This window comes from Sabethes cyaneus, chromosome 3, assembly GCF_943734655.1.
Source record: "Sabethes cyaneus chromosome 3, idSabCyanKW18_F2, whole genome shotgun sequence".
Taxonomy (NCBI): Eukaryota; Metazoa; Arthropoda; class Insecta; order Diptera; family Culicidae; genus Sabethes; species Sabethes cyaneus.
In genome coordinates, this window is record NC_071355.1 from 51,647,600 (window position 1) to 51,672,536 (window position 24,937).

General features: G+C 40.2%; 1 protein-coding gene across 9 annotated transcripts in view; it reads right to left on the reverse strand.

The window, feature by feature from the left end:
- Nucleotides 1–24,937, reverse strand: part of LOC128744122 (serine-rich adhesin for platelets) — a 139,300-nt gene that overhangs the window by 49,892 nt on the left and 64,471 nt on the right. For all 9 annotated transcript variants that reach the window (XM_053840909.1, XM_053840914.1, XM_053840908.1 and 6 more), the window contains exon 4: nucleotides 3,840–4,013. In XM_053840909.1, coding sequence (XP_053696884.1) covers nucleotides 3,840–4,013 — 174 coding nt within the window. The remainder of the gene's footprint in view (nucleotides 1–3,839; nucleotides 4,014–24,937) is intronic.

Sequence of the window (24,937 nt, forward strand, 5' to 3'; positions counted from 1 at the left end):
CCCACAACACCCGCCAGGGCGTGTGGTTCGCTGGTACCCGTGTACCTTTGAACCATAGAGGCGCTGGACAAAAGGAGACTGCGCAACCCCCCTTATTAATGTAGTGACATACCTGGTTTTGGGTTATTTTTAGACACACAAATAGTGCTTCTTCCTCCTTTTACTGTAGATACCACCGACCGAAAAGTTATAATCTAACTTGTTTTTACTTTCAGGACGACGACACTGTGCAGGCCCTTACGACTTGCAAGGTACTGCGAGTGACGCTGTCAGCGTGTTAGCCGCGATTCTCGGCGCGGGTTTTCGGAGAAAGGCTCTGTTCCTATGAAATTGACCAAACTCGTGTTTTTTTTTAACTTGTACTACTCAAGTTATTTTTTTACTTTTTTTATGGGGAACTAAACGCATGTTTGTGAAGAACGAAAATTGAATGATATGCAAATTCTGAAAAATAATTGACTGGATAGGTGGGACCTGAACCAACAACTCTCAACCTCACGTTCTTATTCACTTGCGCCAGTGGCCAGTTTGTCCATCAGGAAGTTTGATAACCAGCTTTCTTTTCAATTTTTTTTCAAAAATATTCGAAAATACAAATATAAACATAGGGGGAGAATGTTAAACAGATAAACTAAAGAAATTAATCATTCCTGATGCCGATTAAAATAGTAAAGTAACAAAACACTGTTACCTATTTGGTATAACCTATGTTGTAATAAATTTTTAAGCCAAATTGTATTCCGGTTTAACCTAACATAGAGCAGCAGGTCAGACTTCGGCTCGATTCTATCACAAAAATCTGAACACGCCCTCCACTTCACTACCATATATAATAAATCATGAATATTAATGAAATATTGAAACATGACTCAGTTGTTAATCGGCCAGAAACCTTGCTAAATTCGGAGAATTGAATAAATCAGAGGTATGGCAAACAAATTGGCTGTGTTCAACTGTTGACCGTTCGGCGAATTTATTATGCTTGTCGGTGACATCTGGGCGGGTTCAATTTCAATATAATGCTGTTGACAATAGAAGCATTATTATTGAACATATCATGAAATTACATTTGATTTCATAAAACCAAATAGTAGCAGATGACAGCATTTGCCATAAACTGCACTTTCGGCAGTATTTCATGGGATGAGGCTGTACCCTACCACCCGCGGACCATCGCTAATTAAAATCCGTTTTGTCCTATTCCAGCTAGACGTCAACCTACCTAGTTGGGTTGGTTTTCGTTTTACAACGAATCAACGATTCGAACGAACAGAGTGGAACTCGCTTAGATGAGATACTTCATGCACTTGTACAGTGAAATTCATTTGTGAGCTTCACTTCATGAGTGGTACGTACGTACCAATCTACTGAGTGACCTGACGAGTGGCACGAGCTACATAGTTCGGGTCAGTTAGTTTTATGCTTATTGCTTGCTCTTCCGTAAAAGGTACAAAAGTAGCGTTTCGTTAATATTCGTTCGAGTATTTGGAAGATAAAAAATTCGAGTGCTGTCATGGAGTGGGTTGATGACTATCATTACATGAGTTGCATCGAAACTGCAGTTGTTACACGTAACTTTTGTACCCGGCTCGCTTTGCTATGCGACAACTAAATGGATAACAACTGCGGTGGAAATTGTTTGGGCCATAAAATGCTTTGGACATGCATAAAATTGTCGTTCCCTTTTAGGTGAAAGTGGCGCAGTTAAAGTAGTGGGCCGTGTTGTATGCAGAACACGTTCGAAATGAAAATTGGTAATTCTTGCAGAGTAGTAGGAAGTGTTACATAAATTAAACATGCCATTTGTTGAATCATTGGGCATCGGGAATTATGCAATGACTGACTGATGTAAATACAGCACACGTTACTCGCATGTGAAATCCGTAGAGCAAATTGCTGGTGTGCACTATTTAATTAATCTAAAGGTGAGGCGGAAGGTATTGAACGTGATGCGTCTGGGAGTTTTCATCAAGTTGCAGGCGAAACACTACCTATTAAAACAGTTTATCTCTACAAACACAAAAAATCTAGTTTTTGGGACCTAAGTTCAAACCAAATCGATTCAAAATTAGAAAAATAATTTAGCAGAAACATATAAAATTGAAAAAGTCTTACTACTTACTAACAGTTTCTGATCGGACAACTTGATGACGTTAGAATATCATTAAATAATAAACTACAAATCTGATAACTTAAATACGCCGGTATTCTTAACACCTAACCCAATTTCAACGAGGCGATAAAAGAAGGTATTTCATATGGAACGCGAGGGACCTAGAAAACTATGAAATTAATCTAAGAACTGCAACTATCGCTACACCTCGTACATCGCGGGTCACATGTGGAAGGTTAAACGATCAAATCGGGTTGCACAACCCCGGCCCCAGAAAGGGGATCAACTTTCCAGCAAGCAGCGGCAGCTCACTTCTTCCAAAGTGCTCTCCTCTTTATCAGTGTCATAATCCAACTATATCGCTTCGTCGCACCGCCGGCCGTCGTCGATTGCGGTCGAAGCTATGTAATCGAACACTTTTCATCTAGAGGTAATTGAATAACTTTCAGACAACTTTTTCGAACATCTTCTTGTGTTTTCTCTTCTGCTGGGCTGCTGCTGCTGCGTTGGTCTACTATCTTCGTACTGAGCTGGGCGGTGATGCTACTATATGTATACACAGGAAAAGCCGAACAGACTAAACAAGTTAAGTTGCAAGCATTTGTTGTTATTGCGGTTAGGTGGGGTAAAATGCACTCTTGGGAGGGGTGAACATATTCCCCGGTTTTAGGCAGCTACATGAACGCTGGAATGGTTTTAATCCAATTGTGCCGTAAATTTGTGACGTTTGATTACTTTACAATAGACCGTCAGCAGTAGCGCTGTTGTTATCGTTATTGGACGTTAAAGTAGATTAACCAGTCTTGTAGTTTCTCTCTGTTTAACGACTTAGGGAGGCGACAGACACATAAAAGTCTTTCACTTTGGAGGACATTCAACGGACGCGCTAAGTTCGTCTTGTTATTACCTCGTAAAAGAAGATAAAAATTAAATAAAACATCCTATGTTTACTTAGTACGCTTTGGTATAATTTTATTTAGGAAAGTTATTTTATGAAAAAGTGGTTGTAATACTTTAAAACTCAATCTGTCTTCTGCGCGGCAGAAGCAAGAGCTCTACTACTGGAAGTATGTTGTCCGTCAGCTGGGAGTAGCTTAACGCAAAGGGATTTGAGCCAAGTTAACCCCAAGCTAAATTGATCGGTGGCTTACCTAATAAGCCTGGAGCATGGAGAAACCTTGATTTTTGGGAAATCACAGTTTGAACTTTTTTTGCAACGGTCAATTGACGACACACTATTGCACAGCATCATCGTTGATTGCATGGTATGTTTGAAGAAGAAAATCGACTTCATCATACACTCTTCTCAGTACGGTGGCGAGCGTCTAGAGAGCACTCAAGTTCATGTTCTTCATGTCCTTTTCGAATAGCTACCATCTTCATCACGGAGGGCAAGCAAGCAAAGTGGTGCGATAGCGAGCAAATATTTAACTATCGTGTCGAACAAAATTGGCTTCGAGGGGTAGGTACTACTTCTCGAGTCTGCAATACAAAGTTATCTCAGCAATGCAAGCGCATCTGCAAGTTCATAGGATCGTTTTGCATACAAATCTGCTCCGCACAGGAAGTAGCAATTTCTTACTATTACGTTGAATGTTTTGTTTTCTCTTCCACCACGTGTGTGGTGGGATGTAGTGGGCTGTAGAAAAAAATCGAGCTCAGCAGCACACCCACCAATCAGGGATAAATGTATGCAAATTGGCCAGACCAGGCCTGGTAAACTTACCTTGTTATCTCTACTAGTCTTGTTTCTCATACTGGATTTACCGTTGATCACAATGTTGGCATTCTCGAACTCGACGTCACACGGCGACGGGGGACCCATGGCCCACGAATCGTCCGGATCGGTGGACGTTTCGAGTGTCAGGTCACCCAGTACCACGAAACCGGATTCGCCGGGCTGCAAATAAAAAAAAATGGAGAAGAGAAAATCGTTGTAGTAAAATATACTTATTTGGAAAAATAAGTTCTTCAGCTTAGATTTAAATGAACAGGTAAACTCTTTGTACTTTGTACGGAAAAAAACGAGTGTTATAAAACGATACCAAGCCAACTGCTGCCACGAAATTGAACTTGATCGTAAAGCCTTCAAATAACATACCTTGCCTGCAGGTGCTCGACATTTGCCTTCATCCGGCACAGAAATCCGGAGCGCAGACTGAACTGGTTTGGTTCCAAGTTTGCAAGTTGCATTCATAAACCAGTGCACGGCGAGTTGCAGCACGGCGCTGATGGAAAAAAGAAACCCAACCAGCTCGCCCGCTGCTGCAGAGATTGTGGGTATGCGTAATTAAAAAGGCTGTTTGCCTCCAAAGATGATATTTTTATGTTCACAGTCAGCAGTGCTCGTAGATAAGCAAGGTGTAATAAGTGCCAGCGTAGACATTCTCCCCCTTCGATGATAATTGCAATTCCGGAATATTTAAATACGCTTTGTTTGCAATCAATTTCTCCGCTGTTCAATGTTGCAAAGCTGTCAGGAAGCTCTAGCTACCAGTCCTTTTTATCTTGCGATAGCAAAAGCAAGGTTGCAGCACAGCAAATGTGTTCCATTATTCAAAGCTAGGGACCATACAACTATTACGTAAAACTTCGAGCTATAAAATTATATTTATTTATATGATACGGCTGAATATCCCGTGTTTTATTGAGGCCAACTGTTTCAAACATCCCCCGGTATAGTTTGCAAACAAGAATAATTGCTGTTGATCATTTGAGCAAAAAAGGCACACAAGGCAAGGCCATTCGAGTTCTTATCTCCAGCCGCCACAGCTGCCACAAAGGGTAGGTATGCGTGAATGGTTTTGCCACCATACTTCAGGCCACATACGGGACGGGAACCAGTTCGATTGGACGGTGATTTCTGAGTGAACAAAGGTGCTGCAGAAAATCAACTTTCATAGAACGGGCGAGGCTCCATCAGTAAGCTGTCATTTGCTCGGTCGGTAGTTACGATCTAGATTAAATTTGCAAATTGGTTGTATCACGATTATTACCAAAGGCAATCTTTTTGTTCGATTGTGTAATAACAGAGAACCGAATGTAACTACTAGTCAATTTGAAAACTCAGTATTTTAACCATACAATTTTCTCATATGCTAAGGATTGACTGTGAAGCATAATTAAAACCAGGGATGGAAAATCAGTGATTTTGATCAAATCTGTGAGCTATCGCCACGCGCACAGATCATGATCTGTACAGTTCACGGCAAAAAGTGATGACAAAAAACTTTAACTTTACCTAGATATCGATGGCAGGATATTTGATCGCGCCAAAATTAGTCATTTTACCTGGCTAGTTCTTCAAATGTTCCAGAGTGTTTCCAGGGTATGAGGATGCGTCTCCAAAAATTTGAAGATTCCATTGGTATTCATTGAACCAGGTGTTAAAATCAACACTAAATATCACATCGATTATGTTTTGAAGAACCATTTAATTCCTATCGTTAAAAAACACTACGAGAACGCTACCATACTACTTCCAACAAGATTCTGCACCGTCTCACCAGACGAAAGCTACACAAGCTTGGTATGAGGACGTTTTTCCGGATTTTATTTTTCGAAAGAGTGGCCTACCTCTTCGCCTGATTCGAATCATTTCGACTTCTATGCATGGTTTTTTTGTTTGATTATCGTCACTTTAACGGCGTGAGAGGCGTGAATGCTAACCAAAACCAATACACCGGGACTGACCCCTTGCATGGGGTTACATGCTAGGAAAACTAGGGAACACCAAAGGTTTGACTGTGGATACTTTCAAGTAACGTTTGGAGAAGATTTGGGATCCAGTTCGAAACCAGTTTCTAGTGTAATTCCAAATTTTAAACGTCAATTACCTAATTGACCGATCCTTTTCAAACTTTCATACAATAAAATATAACCCATTGTAAACTTTTGGCATATTTATTTTATTCAACTTCAATACCATAACCGTATGCTCGCACCTTACGCTTTTTTTTAAGCGAGTAGGGAAATCTGCTCAGCACCTTAGAACACCAGGGAGTGGGATTTGGTGTCCCAAAAGTGGTGTTTGGTGGTGGTGGGGCGTGAGGATCCAGACCCACTAAAACCCTGCTCGAGTCTCCAGCCTCAATCCTCCCTGACACAACCTTATCGGTATTACTACAGGGAGGGGCTATTGTGCTTAACGCACCTTTTTAGATAACTACTGGACTATGGTAGTTAGACTATTTACTCGCCGTTGATCGGCTCTCCAGCGAGCACCTTACGTTTAACTGCACTCAAAAAGTTTTGTACAACATCTGGCTGCAGCTTCTTCTGTATGGAAACCCACTTTTTCTTCGTGTCTTCCTCAGATAATAGCGCAGTATTTTTCGATGGGCCAGTGCGTTTATGTCCTTGCGTACGAAAGTAACCCCGTTGGCTTCGTACCACTCCAGGACATCCTTTGAATAGTGGCATGAAGCTAAATCAGGCCACAAGGTCGCAGAGACCTCGTGTTGCTTCAATAGAGGAAGCAGACGCTTCTGTAAACACTCTTTGAGGTAGATCTGCCCGTTTACAGTCCCGGTAGTCACGAACGGCGCACTCCGTTTACCCAGGCTTTACTTTCAGTTTTTTGCTCAGTAAATGCTCATTTGACTACAGCGTCTCAACACAACAGAATTCGTAAAAGTAATGTAAAAGGCAATTGTAGAGTTAATTATTATCTACATTATTGTTAAGGAAAGTGTAGTTCTATCCTTTGTATTTACGGCGCTAAGGGGCTGCTACCCCATTGGTAGCAAAAAGAGCGCTCATTTGGCTACCAACGGGGTAGCAATCGCATAGCGTCGTAAATACAAAAGATAAAACTATACTTTCTTCAACAATAATGTAGATAATAATTAGCTCTACAATAGCCCCTTACACTACTTTTTCAAATTATGTTTTGCTGAGGTGCTGCAGTGAAATGAGCATCTACTGAGCAAAAAACCAAGAATGAAGCCTGCGTTTACCACATGATGTATTTCTTGGCCAAATCATGTATTTCTTGGCAAACTATGAAAGTCTCTGCATTCTTACTTCCCCGGTACATCAAATTTGTGATGGGTGGTAAAGTACAGTAGCCCCGGAAGCTGCCAGAAGTCCGTCTTGACGTAAGTCTCATCATCCATGATGAGAAAGTTGAGGATTTTCTAGGCGCTTGCGCAAAATAAATTCGCGACGTTGGTTTTCGAGTGACGCCATTTTTTTAATTTTCGAAAAACTGACCACGATAAAAATACAGTGGAGACGGAATGCAAGTTAACCTAGGAATGCCTACAAACGATAACAGACGGCTTCCGAAGAGATTCGACGAAAAGTCGGTAAGTTGAAGCATTATAGAGCCGCCGGAAAGGACCGACTCCCGGCAGAACTCTACAAAAATGGCTAAGAATCACTGGATAATCTCAAGGATTTGGGAGGAGGAGAAGCTACCGGAAGTGTGGATGGAAGGTGTACAAAAAAGGCAATCGGCTAGATTGTTGTAATTACCGTGGCATTACGCTGGTCAACACCGCCTACAAGGTGCTCTCCCAAATTTTGTTACGTTGTCTATCCCCTAAAGCAAGAGAATTCGTAGGGCAGTATAAGGCGGATTTTATGGGGACCCATGCTACTACGGATCAAATTTTCATATTTCAACAAATCCTCCAAAAATGTCGGAAGCACTACGTGCCTGCACATCATGTTTTCGTGGATTTTAGGACAGTATACGATACGGTTGAACGCGAAGTGCTACGGCAGATAATGCACGAGAAAGGTTTTTCAGATAAACAGACGCGGCTGATTAAAGTTACCCTGGAGCGAGTGATGTACTATGTGCGTGTTTTGGGGGCACTCTCGAGTCCCTTGCGCCAAAGGAATGGACTGTTCTGTATGTTATTCAACATCGTTAATGAAGGTATGATCCGGCGAGCGGGTATTGAAAAAAGAGGAACGAATTCCAGCAAGTGTAACCAACTCCTAGCCTTCGCAGACGACCTCGACATCATTACTAGAAATCTTGGTACGGCGGAGGCAATCTACAGCCAGACTAAAAACGTCGGAAACCCCAAAGATATGGTAGGAAGAGGTTCCAGAGCAAACAACGTTTGCCTCCTAGGGACAGTGACTATAGACGATGGAAGTGGTCAGTTCGTATATTTGGGATCTCTGGTCACCGCCGGCAATCATACGAGTAAGGAGATTAAACGACGCAAACAAGCTGGAAGTCGAGCCTACTTTACCCTCTGCCAGACGCGTCGATCAAGGAGTGAACGCCTCCGCCTGCTCTACGGGCTTGAGACTGTAGCTTTGCTTACGGAGCACATATGTGCACTTGCCGTATTTGGACGAAAGGTGTTGCGGGCTATTTTTAGCGGAGTTCAAACGGAAAGCGGATAGTGGTGTAAGCGTTTGAATTACTACTTGAAGAGATTCCCACCATCGTACAGTTGGCGAAATTTGGAAAAAACCGGGGGATCGCCTACGTCGCAAGGATGCCGGATGACTGCGCGGTGAAATCCGTTCTCTTCAAGAACCCCACCAGCCGGCACCAGGGATAGAGAGGCTCAACGTGCTACATGGTCAGCCAATGGACGAACTGCAAATTAGCTTTTGAGGTCATCAGCGTCACAATTCTACATCTTGGAGGTATTATGCCAAGGAGAGTTTTCAACCGCTGGACGAAAGCAGCAGAGACACCGATGTGCCTCAATTTTATTAGCAACATAGCGTGCCCGATTAAATGAAAATATTAAATTTATAACAAAATGTATTCTAAATAACAAATGTTTTTAAAAAAGTAGCTTTGAGTTTATCAAAAATATTTCAAATTTTATTTTAATTTGTTAGTTTATATCAAAATTTGTCAAAAAAACCAACATACTGTCCTGCTAACAAAATGTGTTATAGGTACCAGATCGAGGTACAATCTTTGTAAAGCATTTCAATACCTTTGCGTCTTTAGTTCTCTGTTCATAAGGCTTACGAAGCATCTCGTTGTATGTGTGTATTGAATCGACAAATGAATGCGGAGTGAATGATTTTTGAAGCGATTCGAACCATCCTTGATCTGTATCACTAGATTTTGTTCTCTAAACAACTCTCAGCAGTCCATCACAGTGTTATATCTCACCTAGTTGCGATAAAATAGGATAACAACGCTGTTTGTATCGACAATTACGCACTGTATACAACAAACCATCTGTTGAAAATGATCTGTTACGAGGTTTGTCATCATCTGTACAGATCACGACAAAGTATTTATCGCTACAAGTAGTGATTTCAATGAATCTGATTGTTCTAATGTTCTTGATCGTTGGAAGCAATTCTTTCCAGCCCTGATTTAGACAGAAGGCTAAATTCCGAACAAAACATAAAATCAAGACATCAATGTATTCAAACTTTTCTTGCATTCATCAAACCAGACAAGTAAAGCCAGTTTTAAAAATTTTATTTTAGTCTGTCAGCTAGAATACCACTTATTGACTGACTGCCTTAACGAACTTCGCTACAAAAACTTATTATCTACAAACCAACAAAAACCGACCATACAAACTCCATACAACGTGAGCAAACCGGTTGCGTAAAACTCGCCGAAGATCTTACTCGAGCATATCATTATTTTAATATCTTTATACACATGCCCAATACCATTAGCACCGAAACGGAATCCGTGCTAACTATCGACTTCCACTCTGCCTCTCGGCAGCATCCGATCCAATCCGATCCGATCCACCCGGAGGAGCGTACCACGCGCACGTTTTGTTGGTCTAGTACTTAATTTGGATAGGGAAATTTCTTTGTTTTCTCTTTCGCACACTCAACTCAAAAACTATTTTTCCCCCAATAACCCCCATTCCATGTAGGTCTGTAGCCACGGCAGCAGCATCCACCGAGCGCACTCGAGATCATCACGCAATCGAATCGTTAAAAGCTGTTACGACCAAAAATCAGCCAGATATGCAAGCCATCAAATTGAATATTACCTACTCTCTTCAAACAGCCCAAACGCTGGCTGCTGCGTCCCACACGCCCACCCAGCTTCGCCTTGGTTGGGCTGAGCCACTATTATCGGATCGCCAGCAGCAGCAGGGTTACCATCCTCCAGCAGCGGCAGACGTGCGTCGTCGTACGTACAACATGTGTGTGCACTTCTCTCCGACTGTGTGTTTGCATTTCGTGGTAGTTATATATTATTCTTTCTTTTCTTTCGCGTAATTTTGTTTTTTTTTTTGCTGCTCCTACACTCTTTTCGTGCGAACGAAAGATCCAAAATGCCCATTTCTGAAGTAATGAGGTAAACTCGACTTCAACAGCTGCATTAGCCTACTAACATTGCGGTTGCTGGCTGGCTGCTGGGCGGATATGGCCGGCTTTGCAGTTTCTATTGAATTATACTTTTTTGTTAGCATTTAAGAAAAGAAAAAAAAGAGTTTGACATTGATTTGCTAAACTAAAGAAAAAATTATAGACTAGGAAAGATTTGTTTTCGTTATTGTACAGGTTTCAGCCGAACAGTTTTGAAGCTTTATGAAATTTCCTTCAATGGGAGAGTCATGGGAATCTATATTAGGGTAGATGCTCCAGTAGTTATGGTAGTACCAGTAGTGGTGGAAACTCGAAATATATCATAATTCTGGCGGATTTCGAGATAATTTCCGTTTTCTATTGTTAAATATATATTTGTTAACAGTTTTATCTAAGATACACAGTTAAAATTCAAGATGTTGGTGCAAAAATCACAAATTCCTTTTCAGCAGTCCAATAGAGTGCAATTGCTTAAGAAATTCGTAACAATCCATAGCATTTTAACAAGCCAACGTTGTTATCCACCTGCTGCCATGCTCATTGCAAGCGTTGCTAAGGCGGTAAACAACATTCCACTATTATAGGCAAATTTTCCACTATTATAGGAACATTACCACTACTTTAGGAGCACATACTAATGTCAGGAAAAGCAATATTTTAGATATATTAACCAGAAGAATGGTATAATTTTGGTATGTATTTAAAGCCAACACTATGGTGCAACATATTATCAGGTAGTTCAATTGGAAACTGTTAAATTAAGCGTTCAAATTGTCTTTACACACTATCCCCCGACATAATCCCTCCATTACTGAAGCATCTACCCTATATAGAAAATATTGGATAGTTTAGTTTTCTAGAAAACATGATTTATTACTATGATATCTTTGCGTCTCAGGAACATTGTTCTATTGAAATCATTAGCAAGATTCATGACAATTGACGTTTTCTGCTCGTGATAAAGATAAATTATTGGCATTATTTCGAACGTTTCGATACTGTGATGGCTGGTGTCATTTTGAGGGTGTATTATATTGCAAATCAATATTCGTCGGTCATAAATAATTCGTATTATACAATTTTGTTGTGTAGCCTATTCTTAATAGCCAGAGAATTTGTAGGGCAGTACCAGGCGGGCTCTATGGGGTCCCGTGCTACTACGGATCAAATTTTCACTCTTCGACAAATCTTCCAAAAATGTCGAGAATACATCGTACCCACGCATCATACTTTCGTGGATTTCAGGGCAGCATACGGTACAATCGAGCTCGCAGCTAGCTGTTAGAGTGCAGAGCAATTGCAGGGCCAGTTGCTACGATCCTATTGACTCTAACAGCCTTTTCCAGGCGAGATCCGAACATACGACGACTGGCTTATTAGGCCTGGAAGAAAACTCATACCTCGAAGAAAACTGGGAGGTATAGCAGATAATGCACAGGTACGGTTTTCTGGACAAATCGACGCGGTTGACCAAAGCCACCCAGGAACGAGTGATGTGCTACGTGCGCGTTTTGGGGACACTCTCGTGTCCTTTCGAATCGCGCAGAGGGTTGCGGTAAGGGGATCGACTGTCCTGCATATTATTCAACATCGCTATTGAAGGAGTAAACCGGCGAGCGGACATCGAAACGAGAGAAACGATCTTCAGCAAGAGTAGCCAACTCCTACCCTTAGCAGACAACCTCTACATTATTACTGGAAACCTTGGGACGGCGGAGGCAATCTACGCCAGACTAAAAATGGAGGGTAAGAGGTTTGGGTTACAAATCAATGCGTCGAAAACCATTAATATGATAGGAAGGGGCACCAGAGAAAACAATGTTTACCTCCCAAGGACTGTTAGTCACTGTCAGTGACTATTGACGACGATGAGCTGGAAGTGGTTGATGAATTCGTATATTTGGGATCTCTGGTCACCGCCCATAATAATACGGGTAAGGAGATCCAATGACGCATTCAAGCTGGAAGTCGAGCATACTGTTACCTCCGCAAGACGCTTCGATCAACGAGCGTACACCGCCGCATAAAGCTGGCACAAACGAATAGCAGAGTGGCTTCGACTCTCAATTGGTAAACCGAAAGTTCAACGCAATCTAATCAACCAGGCACCTTACACTAGTCCAAAACCTTTTTTGGTGCGCATTCGAGTTTTGAGCGGAAAAACTTGGTTTTAGGTTTATGAAGAGTTTCTTAAAATTAAACGTTCTATCGTCTAGACGAATTCAAATTTTGATTAATCCCCCTAAAAGTGTAATAAAACATTTATTTTTCTTCAGTTTTAATAAAACACATTGATGTGTTCTGCAAAATTTTATAGCATATTATTACAATAAATTTTGCTGAAGACAGTAACCTTCTATCTCTTCAACAAAGATAGAAAAATCCTATTTCTCATATATGAAAAATCGTTAAAATCAGTTTTTCTATTTTAGCTGTTTTTGTAGTTGTTAGACTTTTCCTTTTTCTATCAAGTTGTACAAATAGTGAAACTACACAACATTGCTGAATATAGTATACCTCTATCTTTGCTTGTTTAGGAATTGTAGAACTTTTAATATAAAAATACCGTAACACGCAAAAAAGGCATCATTTAATTCAAAAACTCTCCCCAAGGAATCAGAATAGTTTCATACAGACTGAAAAGTTTTATAAATCATGTTTAAAAAACAAAAGTTAAACAAAATTTATAGGCTGACAAAATAAAATGCTAATAAAATCGGATGTAGACAAAATAGGGAGCTGACAAAATCTGAGCATTACTGTACTTGGAAAGATCCCTATCGTACACCTGGCGAAAGTTGGGAGACTACAGTGGGCCGGCCATGTCGCAAGGATGCCGGACGAATGTACAGTGAAATCCGTTTTTTTCAAGAAACCCACTCGCAGCAGGAATAGAGGGGCCAAATATGCCAGATGGCTCGAACAGGTTGAAGCCAATTGGCGAATTGGCGACTAGTGGCCCAGGACTGAGTATAGTTCAGAGGAATTCTTGATACGGCAAGAGTCACCCCAGCTTTCGCCTGATAGCAGTAAGTATGTACATACTGAAACTAGTTTTTGAGGAAATATTTTTGATTGTGAATATAAAATATTCTTTTTTTCGGTTAACATAAGGCCATTGAAAATTATTTTTAAAGTTTTTGTCATCCCCACCCGCCCTTGAAAATGGCCTAGAAAATCGGGGGGCAAAAAAATGACACCGGAAGGACATATTATTTCAATGATAACGATTTGCTAATATTTTTATTATTGTTATTATAGACCTTTTAATTACTTATTAGGGTCTATTTGCTAATATTAAAATGATGAAAATATCGGTATTCTCAAGAAACTGACATGAATTTGATACAAAATGGTGTAAAATGGAGAGAGCTCCTTTTAGAGCTACGTCCTTTTTCTATCATTATATTTGTGATTCCGAGCGGAACATTGTGGTAGTTCCTCAAAGAAGTCTATTAGGGCCCAGTTTAGTTATTATGTAAATTAATAACATAAGTGAGGTGCGAACTTGACTGCTTGTTACCCGAGTGAGGGGCGGCTCAAACAGTGTCTGTCTCGGAGCGAGTGACTGAATATGAAATGTATGTTATGTTATGTATGAGTGTTGACGAATTTCAATATAACAAATAACTATTATTTGAAGACTACACCAGCCATGTAAATAATCTATAATTGACCTGTAATAATATCATGCATTGAAGTGTTTATTTTATTCAGGGGGAGGATATGGCACCCTGGTATTCATAGCAAATTAGAGGATTTGCGCGGAATGTGTAATGTTAAGCAGTTAAGAAGGCAATCTGTGAGCTGAAAATCGGTAAGGCTGCTGGGAAGGACGGTATACTGGCTGAGTTTTTAAAAGCGTGGAGCGAACAGCTGTACGAAGCAAGCCTCCGGATCATTGTCAGTAACTGGGCGGAAGAACAAATGCTGAAGTAGTGGATGGATGTCTTCATTTGGCCTTTTTTTTAAAAAAAAGGACTTCGACTCGACTGCAAAAACTATCGAGGCATTACATTGCTCAATTCTGCCTATAAGATGCTCTCTCGTATCCTATTCTGTAGACTGAGACCGTTAGCGGAGTCCTACGTCGGCGAGTACCAAGCAGGGTTTCGTGAGGATCGCTTCACGATGGATCAGATATTTATCCTGCGTCAGTTACTAGACTTGGTTCAGGAGTACAATTTGCTGTCTCATTATCTGTTTGTGGACTTTAAGGCGGCGTACGATTTAGTCAATCGAAATTAGCTGTGTAAAACATCAGTATAACAAACAGTAGGTAATTGACGCTTCTTCAAAAGGGCAGAGGCTACAAATGGCTACGTAAACAGATAAGTGCGATTGAGCCAAAAAATAAAAAATAAAACCGTGTAAACTCAATAATATAGAATGCACATGTTTGGATAGAATGCTCATGTTTTCTTATATCGTATCGTATATCTCATTGCTGATTAACATACGATTCAGGACTAAGGGTTCAAAATAAAGAAGTCAGACATGAGAAGTGGAATAGATTACGGATTATTTGTGTACAATTTCCAATATTGACTAAGCAGCAATGCATCTAACGAGATTTAAACGTCTTTAATTAGGCAATTTTAAACTACCTCGGGGATAAAATGCTGTCACCTACAGCAGAAACAATCACATTCAGACTATCTGACAGCTAGGCTTGTCCATGCCAACTAAACAGATTGGAAATAGATTTTCACAGCCATCAATACCGACACCAGCTAGTTAAGCTCCAGGTGAATGCATCAGTTAAAATGTAAATCGTTTATTTATTACCGATTCCCTGCCAGCATACTGTTTTGTTCGCCAATGCGAGTCCATGCTGAATTTTTCCCCGATTCCACACGGTACACGGTAGGTATTACCGTCGGAGAGAATACAAATGAAGGCGGGACGTGACAAAAGCTGCATTCAGTTGAGCAATAGTCTTTGAACTTTATACACTGTTACTGAATATTTATGCCCGGGTGTGCCGGCGAGGTGTTCAACGTTCACCATAAACAATTTGTTTTATTGATCGGCATACCAGCCAGTGCACTGTGGTCCAGAAAGCCAAATTAGGTGGAAAAAATTGTTTACTCAGTAGTCGTTGATTTTAGACTATTTACGTCTTAGAAACATAATCTTGATTTAGGATGGCGCTTTTTTTGGCATGAGCTATTTTAGGGTGACCCTTAAATTAACCAAGATCCAGAAATTATCTTCAAAACGAAACAAGATAGAGCGATATTTACTGCAGCAATTTCATAGCTTGAAATATTTTGAGTAATATTGTAGAAGACAAAATCCTTCTATCTCGAACCGTTTCCATATTAGGGCGATTTCCCTGAGTCAAGTTAGGGTGACCCTGCTATTTTGCGATTTTTCTCCATAACTTTTTTATTTTGCATTTCTCGCAAAACACTTCTTCAGATGACTTTTGAAGCTCAATAAGACGCAACTTTTGGTAAAAAAAGAAATTGGCTACCTATTTTACTTCTACACTTACATTAAATTTTATGATAAAAATAGGCCGTTTTCAAATGTTAGTATCTCAGAAAGGTGCAAGCAGAATTAATATCGGTTGATTGCGTTTGAAAGATCGTGATTTTTTGTGCATAATATCAAAAAATTGGAGAGTGGATTTTTTTCTATCTCAAATAAATCAACTTTGAATATGTGTGGTTTTAACATATTTAAGTATATAAAAGTAAACGAGTTGCGCCATAACTCCGGAAGGCCTTGACTGTTCTTGATTAAACTTAGCGTACATGTTTCTTGACATAAGTAAATCAGTACAGGGGGTTGACAAAAGCGGGGTGGTCGCTGAAAATGGGAGCGGAAGGTACAAATAAGTAAAAGTGGCTGCGATCATCTTGCATTAAGGGGCGAACCAGCCACAGGCTGAAAACCTCTCAAATATAGAATAATAATAATAATAATAATATCTTGCATTTGGTCTGTTAGAAGTTGTACAAGTGGCTGGGAGATAAGATGAAGAGCGTGTGAAAAGATGGGAGGGTCACAACTACGGAAGTAGAACAATATAAGGAAGACTTTATGTCTCTTTCATTATCTTCGGAGAGACGTACGCGTTGCTGTAGACAAAAGGGCCGCTGACCGAGAAGAGCTAATCAAGGAAAGCGGTAGATATGTCTAAATGAGCAAAAAAGCTTTGTTTTTTGTATTATGAGAATTTGCAAACTGAAACGTAGTGTTGTGAAGACCGCATTCGCGTCATGACTTCTAACGAACACATATGCATGATCGTTTCTTTCGGATTTCTTTGCTGATATTCTCATGCACTGCGACAAGTTTTTGCCATAGTGTATTTAGTTATCACCTCCCAGTTGGCCTCGAGGTATGATGCTGGTCTAATAAGCCAGCCGTCATATGTTCGAATTCCGACTGGGAGAGGCTGTTAGAGTCAACAGGATCGTAGCAACTGGCCCTGCAATTGTCCTGCACTCTAACAGCTGGCTGCAAAGTCTGTCGTATAAAAAAAACAGAAGGTCAAGTTTCGATAACGGAATGTAGCACCTAGGCTTTGCAAATGCTTTGCTATTTAGTTATCAGCTACGGTCGTTGCTTACGCTCGTCATTGCAACCCAGTAGTTGATACCTATCATCGCTCGCATTGGCCCGCACACTTACCCGCGTCTATAAGCGAGGGTGTAAAATGAAGAAGAAAAGTAAAATCCGTATCCATACATCCTAGTGTGCCGCTCGTGCTCACGACCTATGTACAGCTCGTGAGCTTTGGATTCGCGGGCGGGATGTGTAGAAAGTTAATATGAGGCTGAACACTCGCGAGTGTGCAGGTAGCAGAATGTATATCGGAGACGAATGAATCTAATGATTTAAAGTCTCCGTTAACAAATAAAAAACGAACGAACGCAGAATGTATGCACACAGTGCCAGCAGTTGTTTGGCGTAGACTTGCGTCAGTGGAGTACGCTTTGGATGCTATGCTTTTCACACACGCTCGCCTGTGATTTTTAACCTTAACGAAAACAAATGTACAAGTGGCTGAAAGACAAAAGAATGGTGGCCTCTGATGAAAGGGGAGGTGGGAATCACGGAAATCTCCGTCGCGGGTAGAAAACTATTTAAACTTCTCATTCGGTAGTTCCACTCCATGATACTATGAAACACATATGATTTCATTACTTTGTCTACCATTCCCTCTGTTTATTGGAAAGTCTACCGTTTTTAATGTCTAACCTCATTATAAAGTTCAAGTCAACAAACATGAGGTTAAGTTTATACATTCTCTTTTAGATTTGGACCACTCACACAACTTATAACGGTTTAAATGCAATATAATTACAGCCACTTTTACTTATTTGTACCTCCCGCTCCCATTTTCAGCGACCACCCCGCTTTTGTCAACCCCCTGTACTGATTTACTTATGTCAAGAAACATGTACGCTAAGTTTAATCAAGAACAGTCAAGGCCTTCCGGAGTTATGGTGCAACTCGTTTACTTTTATATACTTAAATATGTTAAAACCACACATATTCAAAGTTGATTTATTTGAGATAGAAAAAAATCCACTCTCCAATTTTTTGATATTATGCACAAAAAATCACGATCTTTCAAACGCAATCAACCGATTTTAATTCCGCTTGCACCTTTCTGAGATACTAACATTTGAAAACGGCCTATTTTTATCATAAGATTTAATATAAGTGTAGAAGTAAAATAGATAGCCAATTTCTTTTTTCACCAAAAGTTGCGTCTTATTGAGCTTCAAAAGTCATCTGAAGAAGTGTTTTGCGAGAAATGCAAAATAAAAAAGTTATGGAGAAAAATCGCAAAATAGCAGGGTCACCCTAACTTGACTCAGGAAAATCGCCCTAATATGGAAACGGTTTGAGATAGAAGGATTTTGTCTTCTACAATATTACTCAAAATATTTCAAGCTATGAAATTGCTGCAGTGAATATCGCTCTATCTTGTTTCGTTTTGAAGATAATTTCTGGATCTTGGTTAATTTAAGGGTCACCCTAAAATAGCTCATGCCAAAAAAAGCGCCATCCTAAATCAAGATTTTGTTGCTAAGACGTAAATAGTCTAAAATCAACGACTACTGAGTAAACAATTTTTTCCACCTAATTTGGCTTTCTGGACCATAGTGCAGTGGCAGTGCGACGGATGAAAGTTTCTTGGGTTTCGATCGTATAATCTACTACTCTATTATTTTGACACAAGAAAGAGGTAGTAGGTAGGTACATTGATTGGAAATCGACACTTTATCTTTGGTGAGTGTGCATGCAGTCAGTCAAACTGGCTACGTGACCTTGGCGTTTGGCAGTTTTTTTGCAACATTCGAAACCGGTTAAAGTCTAATATCGCTCCGATCGGTGGAAGATTTGCATTTTAAATGAGCCGTGCAAAATTTTACCATTCAGATGTGCAGCCGCCAGCGCCGCTGACATTCAGCGCCGATAGACTAACCCATGCATGTCCACTGTTTTATGAATGATTTAACAAATTGAGTTTTTGTAGATGGTAATTTTTAGTGAAAGGCAGCCATGATTGATAGTGAGTGTCAATATTTTTTTTTTATCCTTATGACGATGTTCTATCATTCTCAAAATTGAGTTGGTGATTAATATTACAATTCATTCAAATCATAATTTCATCAGACCTATCTGAGAGAATCTACAATCTAAATATCAGTGAGTTTCAATAACTTTTTTTGTCATCACTTTGTATCCTAAACAAGTTCACACTGAACTATCAGAGAAAAAATGTATGAGGAAGTGTAAGAGATAGTAGGACTGTACATGCACGGTAAGTGATCGCCCTTTTCTGCACACCTTACCGGTTTCCACCAAAAGAATGCACTCACCTATTAAGGGCGTGTTTTTGTGTTTGCCTTCCGATACTCGAGTTATCTTGTACAGGAAAAAAAATCATCAAGCGGCACCTCAACACGAATCGGTTTGCATTTGCCGTACCCATTCGACTGTGTCCCACGGTGACTTTGTAGCAGGCTTTTGGCACTGACAGTGCCGTCAAGTGGCAAAAACAATGCACATTACATTTGCAACAAGCTCCAAAAGCAAGTGCACCCGCAGGGCTTTGCAGCGGCATGATAAATTATCGAAAGCTTTGAAGGTTTGGTGCGATCGTGACAAGTCTAGGTTTGTTCTATGTCTACATAAGGCGTAGCAAATAACCAATTCTAACTGCGATGTAACGCTCCCCAGCCTGTTGAGCAGTTGTTCTTTGCTGATTTTTAAATGTCAAGTAGTCAAGCATCATCGAACAATTGTACTGTGGCAAGCAAACTAATAATGCTGAAGCTGTGCCAATGATGAAGAATCATCAGGTCTCCCGGAATTTGTAACAACCGCTGTGAGAGGCTCTTAGTCGGCAATAAAATTGCACTACACATCGCACCACCGACCATTACAATCAAAATGAAGTGGGCGGTAAGTGCACCATATGGTCAACTTCAACGTGACTCAGAAGAAATTTGCCGGTGTACCGTCGTCGTCGTAGTGTCGGATGCCGAATGGTTCGGCGACTATCGGTAGACAACGTGAGCTATTTACATTTCAATAAATTTCAATTTATTTCATCACTATAATGGACGCCTTAAAAGGTTAGGTTAGGTAATAGTACAACTTGCAGCATTTGTACCGTGACCAATAAACTAGCGAAAAAAAGTACCCACTTGCTAAAATGACGCGTCATTAAGCCTCCGGATTTGCTGTTTGTGGTTGAAATATTAGTGTAAATTAGTGCGAATGAAGACATGTTACCTATTAGTCGTTTTAATGCTTCTATGCTTGAAAAACATATGACAATAAAACTATTTTGACACAGTTTCTTAGCATATGCATTTGATAATGGCTAATGGCAATAGCAATTACTGTGCCTACACAACGAACAAATGTAAATTGAACATTTCTGACGCTACATAATTTTGCGTCTTCTTTTTTTCGATGTGAATTTTTTGAGCGTACCGCAATTGAGTAATTTGGGACCATAATTAATTTAATTTATTTTTTTAGCTTTTCTTTTACACCACTTGGACAATTTCTTTTAATTCTTCAGCCATTTGCTTGGAGTCTGCTGAGTGTCAGTGTGTCTAAATTAGAGTGACAACACAATTTATGATTGCACATAATTTTGCTTACGCCTGTTTGTTTCCTAGTTTTCTGGACATTTTTTGAAAAGTTCCTGGTTTTGAACATAGCTCTAAATTCTGTACAAGAGGGTATGAAATATGGAAGGCAACTAGGAAGAAGGGTTCGTAGGCCTGGCAATCACAGTCTGGCTCCTTCCTAGCGCGTCCATGTGGTCTTACTTGGAAACAATGTTGCTAATTTTCATCGTGATGATTGCTCATTAACGATTTAAATTTTGACAATTGGAAACACTGTCCTGTCCTACTCGCTCTTGAAGAATCGCTGACGCACAAATTGATGGGAAAAATATGAAATCACTACGCTGGCAAATACTCACTCGGTATCTTTGTCTTACCTTGCTCGATCAAAGATAAAACATTTTTCCAGTCATATACAATAATTATGAATTCGTCAACATATATTTGCGAAGTCGGACACAACAAGTAACTTCAAATAACCTTACAGTAATACCTCGATATAAAGCAACTTTATTTTAATTTTCGTTACGTTATATCGAAGTTACGCTATTTCGAAGCAAAAATGAAATTTATTCCTATTCGAAGGAAATTGATTGCAAATGAAAGGGCAACTTTTCAAACCGTTACCTTTTAAATTTTATGATGATTGGTGTTGTAGTTTGAAAGATACATTAAGCAATGCGAAGAAGCGAAGTGCCCGTCAACGATACACAAAGCTGGAGAGCTATTAACATGTCTACATGGCACAAGAGAGTCAGGGAAAGGGCCGCTGCCAATAGATATATCCACTTATTGTAGATATTTTCGCAGCCTTAGTCGTGTTAGGGTCAATGCGAAGTTGTCTCTCATGGGCAGAGCTGGCCAGTTACTGATCAACCTTTTTTGTAATAAGTGAAGAAACGTTTTTTTGGTGAGATAAATGGTAAACTGGATGAAACTGGAATTTCGATGTGAGGCTAAAAATATATTGAGTCGTTCAATGGCAAGTGGGACTCTAGCCCATACTCTCTCGATTGGTACCGGAATGTTTTAAGCAATTAGACTACCGCCGCACCCTTCTATTAGATTAATTGCCTAAGTGATCGGAATTAGGAGATGATCGGAATTATGTGCGTTAACGGTACCATTGTTTGAGGTTTGGTATGGTTATTTTTATAAATTTTGTTCATATGCACCATAGGCTATAGCATATTGAAATTTAAGTTGGTAGAGGAGAATTTTAGTCCAATTCTCCTAGATTCCGCTTTTAGTCTGGCGTAGATTGCCTCCACCGTCGCAAAAATCCTGGCTATGATATCGAAGTCATCTGCTAAGCCTAGAAGCTGGCTACCCTTGGTAAAAGTCGTGCCTCTCGTTTCGATGCCCGCTCGTCGGATCACCCCCTCAAGAGCGATGTTGAACAGCATGCAGGATAGACCGTCACCTTGTCTCAACCCTCGCCGCGTCTCGAAAGGACTCGAGAATGTCCCAGAGATGCGTACGAAACACATCACTCGATCCAATGTAGCTCTGATCAGTCGCGTCAGTTTGTCCGGAAAACCGTGTTCGTACATTATCTGACATAGCTTGTCTCGGTCGACTGTATCGTATGCTGCTTTGAAATCAATAAAGATGTGATGCGTGGTCACCTTGTACTCCCGACATTTCTGCAAGATCTGTCGGATAGTAAAAATTTGGTCCGTAGTTGCGCGAGCCCCCATGAAACCCGCCTGATGATTCCCTACGAAACCTTGTTCTATCGGTGACAACAGGCGTAACAGGATCTGAGAGAGTACCTCGTAGGCGGCGTTTGCCAACGCAATACCGCGATATTTGCAGCAGTCTAGCCGATCACCCTTTTTGTAGATGGGCCAAACCACTCCTTCCATCCATTCCTCCAGTAGCTTTTCCTCCTCCCAAATCCTCGAAATAACCCAGTGTAGAGCCTTTGCCAGCGTTTCTCCGCCATGTTTATAAAGCTCTGCCGGTAGGCGGTCCTTCCCAGCGGCTTTATTGGTCTTCAGCTGCCCGATTTCTCGTTTGACTTCTTGGAGATCAGGTGCTATGACATTACTATCTTCCATGGGCGCTCCAAGGTTAATTCCGTTCCGCCTCCGTCTGCGACTTCGCCATTAAGGTGTTCATCGACAAACTGCTTCTATCTGTCGACCACCTCTCGCTCGTTTGTGACTAAATTCCCTCCCTCGTCTCTACACATGTCAGGTTTCGGTGTGTAGCCCTTCCGAGTTCCGCAATACAATTATCCATAAGAAGCTATATGATGGACTTTTATCAATAAATTTAGTACTTGTATAACAAATACTTGAATAAGCAAACAGAAACCATCCTGATCTTCAATCCTTTTGAATCTTGAATTTCAAAAATAATATTTGGCAACTCCCAGTTAGCTTCGAGGTACGATGCTACTATAACAAGCCAGTCGTCATGTGTCCAAACCTGTTGGGTGGTTAGATAGAGTCAGTAAGATCGTTGTATTAGCCCCGCAATTGTCTTGTACTCTAACAACTGGCTGCGAAATATATTGATAATGGACGTTCAAATCTTTAGAGATGGCTTTGTATTTTTATAACCAATATAATTTAAAGTTATTAGCAATTAGCATAGCTTGTAGCTGCAAAAAGTGCAGCAATGTCGTTGAAAAATAATACAAATAGGAAAGATCACATGTTGCTGCCTTGAGGAACACCCAAGAAGTTGATAAACCGGGAAGAGAAGCAAGGATTAAGCAGTGTACATAGAACCCTGTTGCATAAGTACGAACTGAGTCATACCGTAAAATTCCAAGATGCGCCAAGTCGTGAAGCATCCCCATTTCAAGAATTGGGCTACAAACAAAGACGGCTTTGGAGGCTTCTTTTGCTAAAAATTTCGACGTTCTGTAGTTTACAACGGTCGTCATATGGTGGATGACAGATTTTGATGGTCCGATCTCGAGAGATGTTTTAACGCGTGTCTGATAAACCTCCGTTGCACTGCTTTGATTCCTGTTGACCTTGTTGACTTGAGGAATCACAGAAATCTTTAGCCATATGTATGAGAAACCTAGCTTACAATTCGCCTTTGAAATAATATTTATTTATTTTATTCAAAACAAGACTCATTGATTTCATAAATATACAGAACAGGTTCTTGGCTTCGTGACTGAGCATATTTGAAGGTACTGATGGTCAGATTGTTTAAGCGATTATTCTGTAAATTAGTTATTAAAGCCTTGTTATAATTTATCCTCAACAGATTGCAATTTGTAAAGGAAGAGAGAATTTTTTCAGATTTTCAGCGCATAGTAGCTCACAGTCCGATAGGATCAAAGAACAAACGTCATTAAAAAAGTAATAACAATGACCCAGGTTACTTCCCTGTGGAACGAGTCACTAGAGCCTACAGCAGTATCAGTATATATTTTATCAATTTGAGCTTCAGGAAGACGTGAAATCCACAAGAGGTCCATGATTACAGATCGGCCAATCATAAATCTGTGTTGGCCGGTAGAAATATAGCACTTTGTTGTATTAAGAATAAAATTACTCACCACTATTTTAAATAGTTTAAGTGCAGTCGAAAGGTCGCTAATGCCACAAAAGATTAGCACGTTGTTAAATTGTAGTTACCCTACCCCTGTAACAGCTGAAATTTGAAACAATTTGTTTCGTTGTATAATTCGATTACAAAATAAAGGAGCGTGATTCTCTTTTGTTGGAAAATTTTCTTCGTAATCCAAGCAAATTAGTAATTGAAAAAAATGCAAAGGAAAAATGGAGAAAAAATAAGAAGTTCAAAATACTAACGAAAGACAGAATTATGACAATATTATGACACGTTTTATCGTTCATGACTCATGAGTTCAAACTTAAGCTATAGTAAAGCGGATTTGGAAATTTTGTTTACAAAGCGATGATGATTCGGCTCCTTAAAAACAATTCCTCCGCCAAGGTGAACGTGCGGATGCACGCAATAATTAGATTGTTGTTGTTATAACCGAAAGATGTTCGAGGAATCCTGGACACGAGCAGCTCCTAGTTGGCAGTGCATCGTTGCGCAAAATTTGATTGCGGATGCACGTGAATCCACACCGTATAGGAGAGCAGTCATGGTGAGTTGCTTTCAATTTAGTCAGCTGAATATTTCGACGTCGATGTAGCGTGTCTAATCCCAGCGGGCATCGGTCTCAGGATACGGATAGTGAGGTCAAATGGGTTGGTAAATCAACTAAATATTCGAAAAAAAAACGCGCATGTGTATGCTTCCAAGAGTGAATGTTCTTGTATACAATATAAAGTTTTAAGGTAAAGGGGATTGGAAAAGTCCATTATTATTTTCACAATACACTCCACCTGGCGACTTGTTCGTGAATTCGCATAAAAATAGAATGTTTGGAAATATTTTAGAAAAAAAAATCAATTGCGATTTTTTTAAGTTTGTGCTATGAAAGACA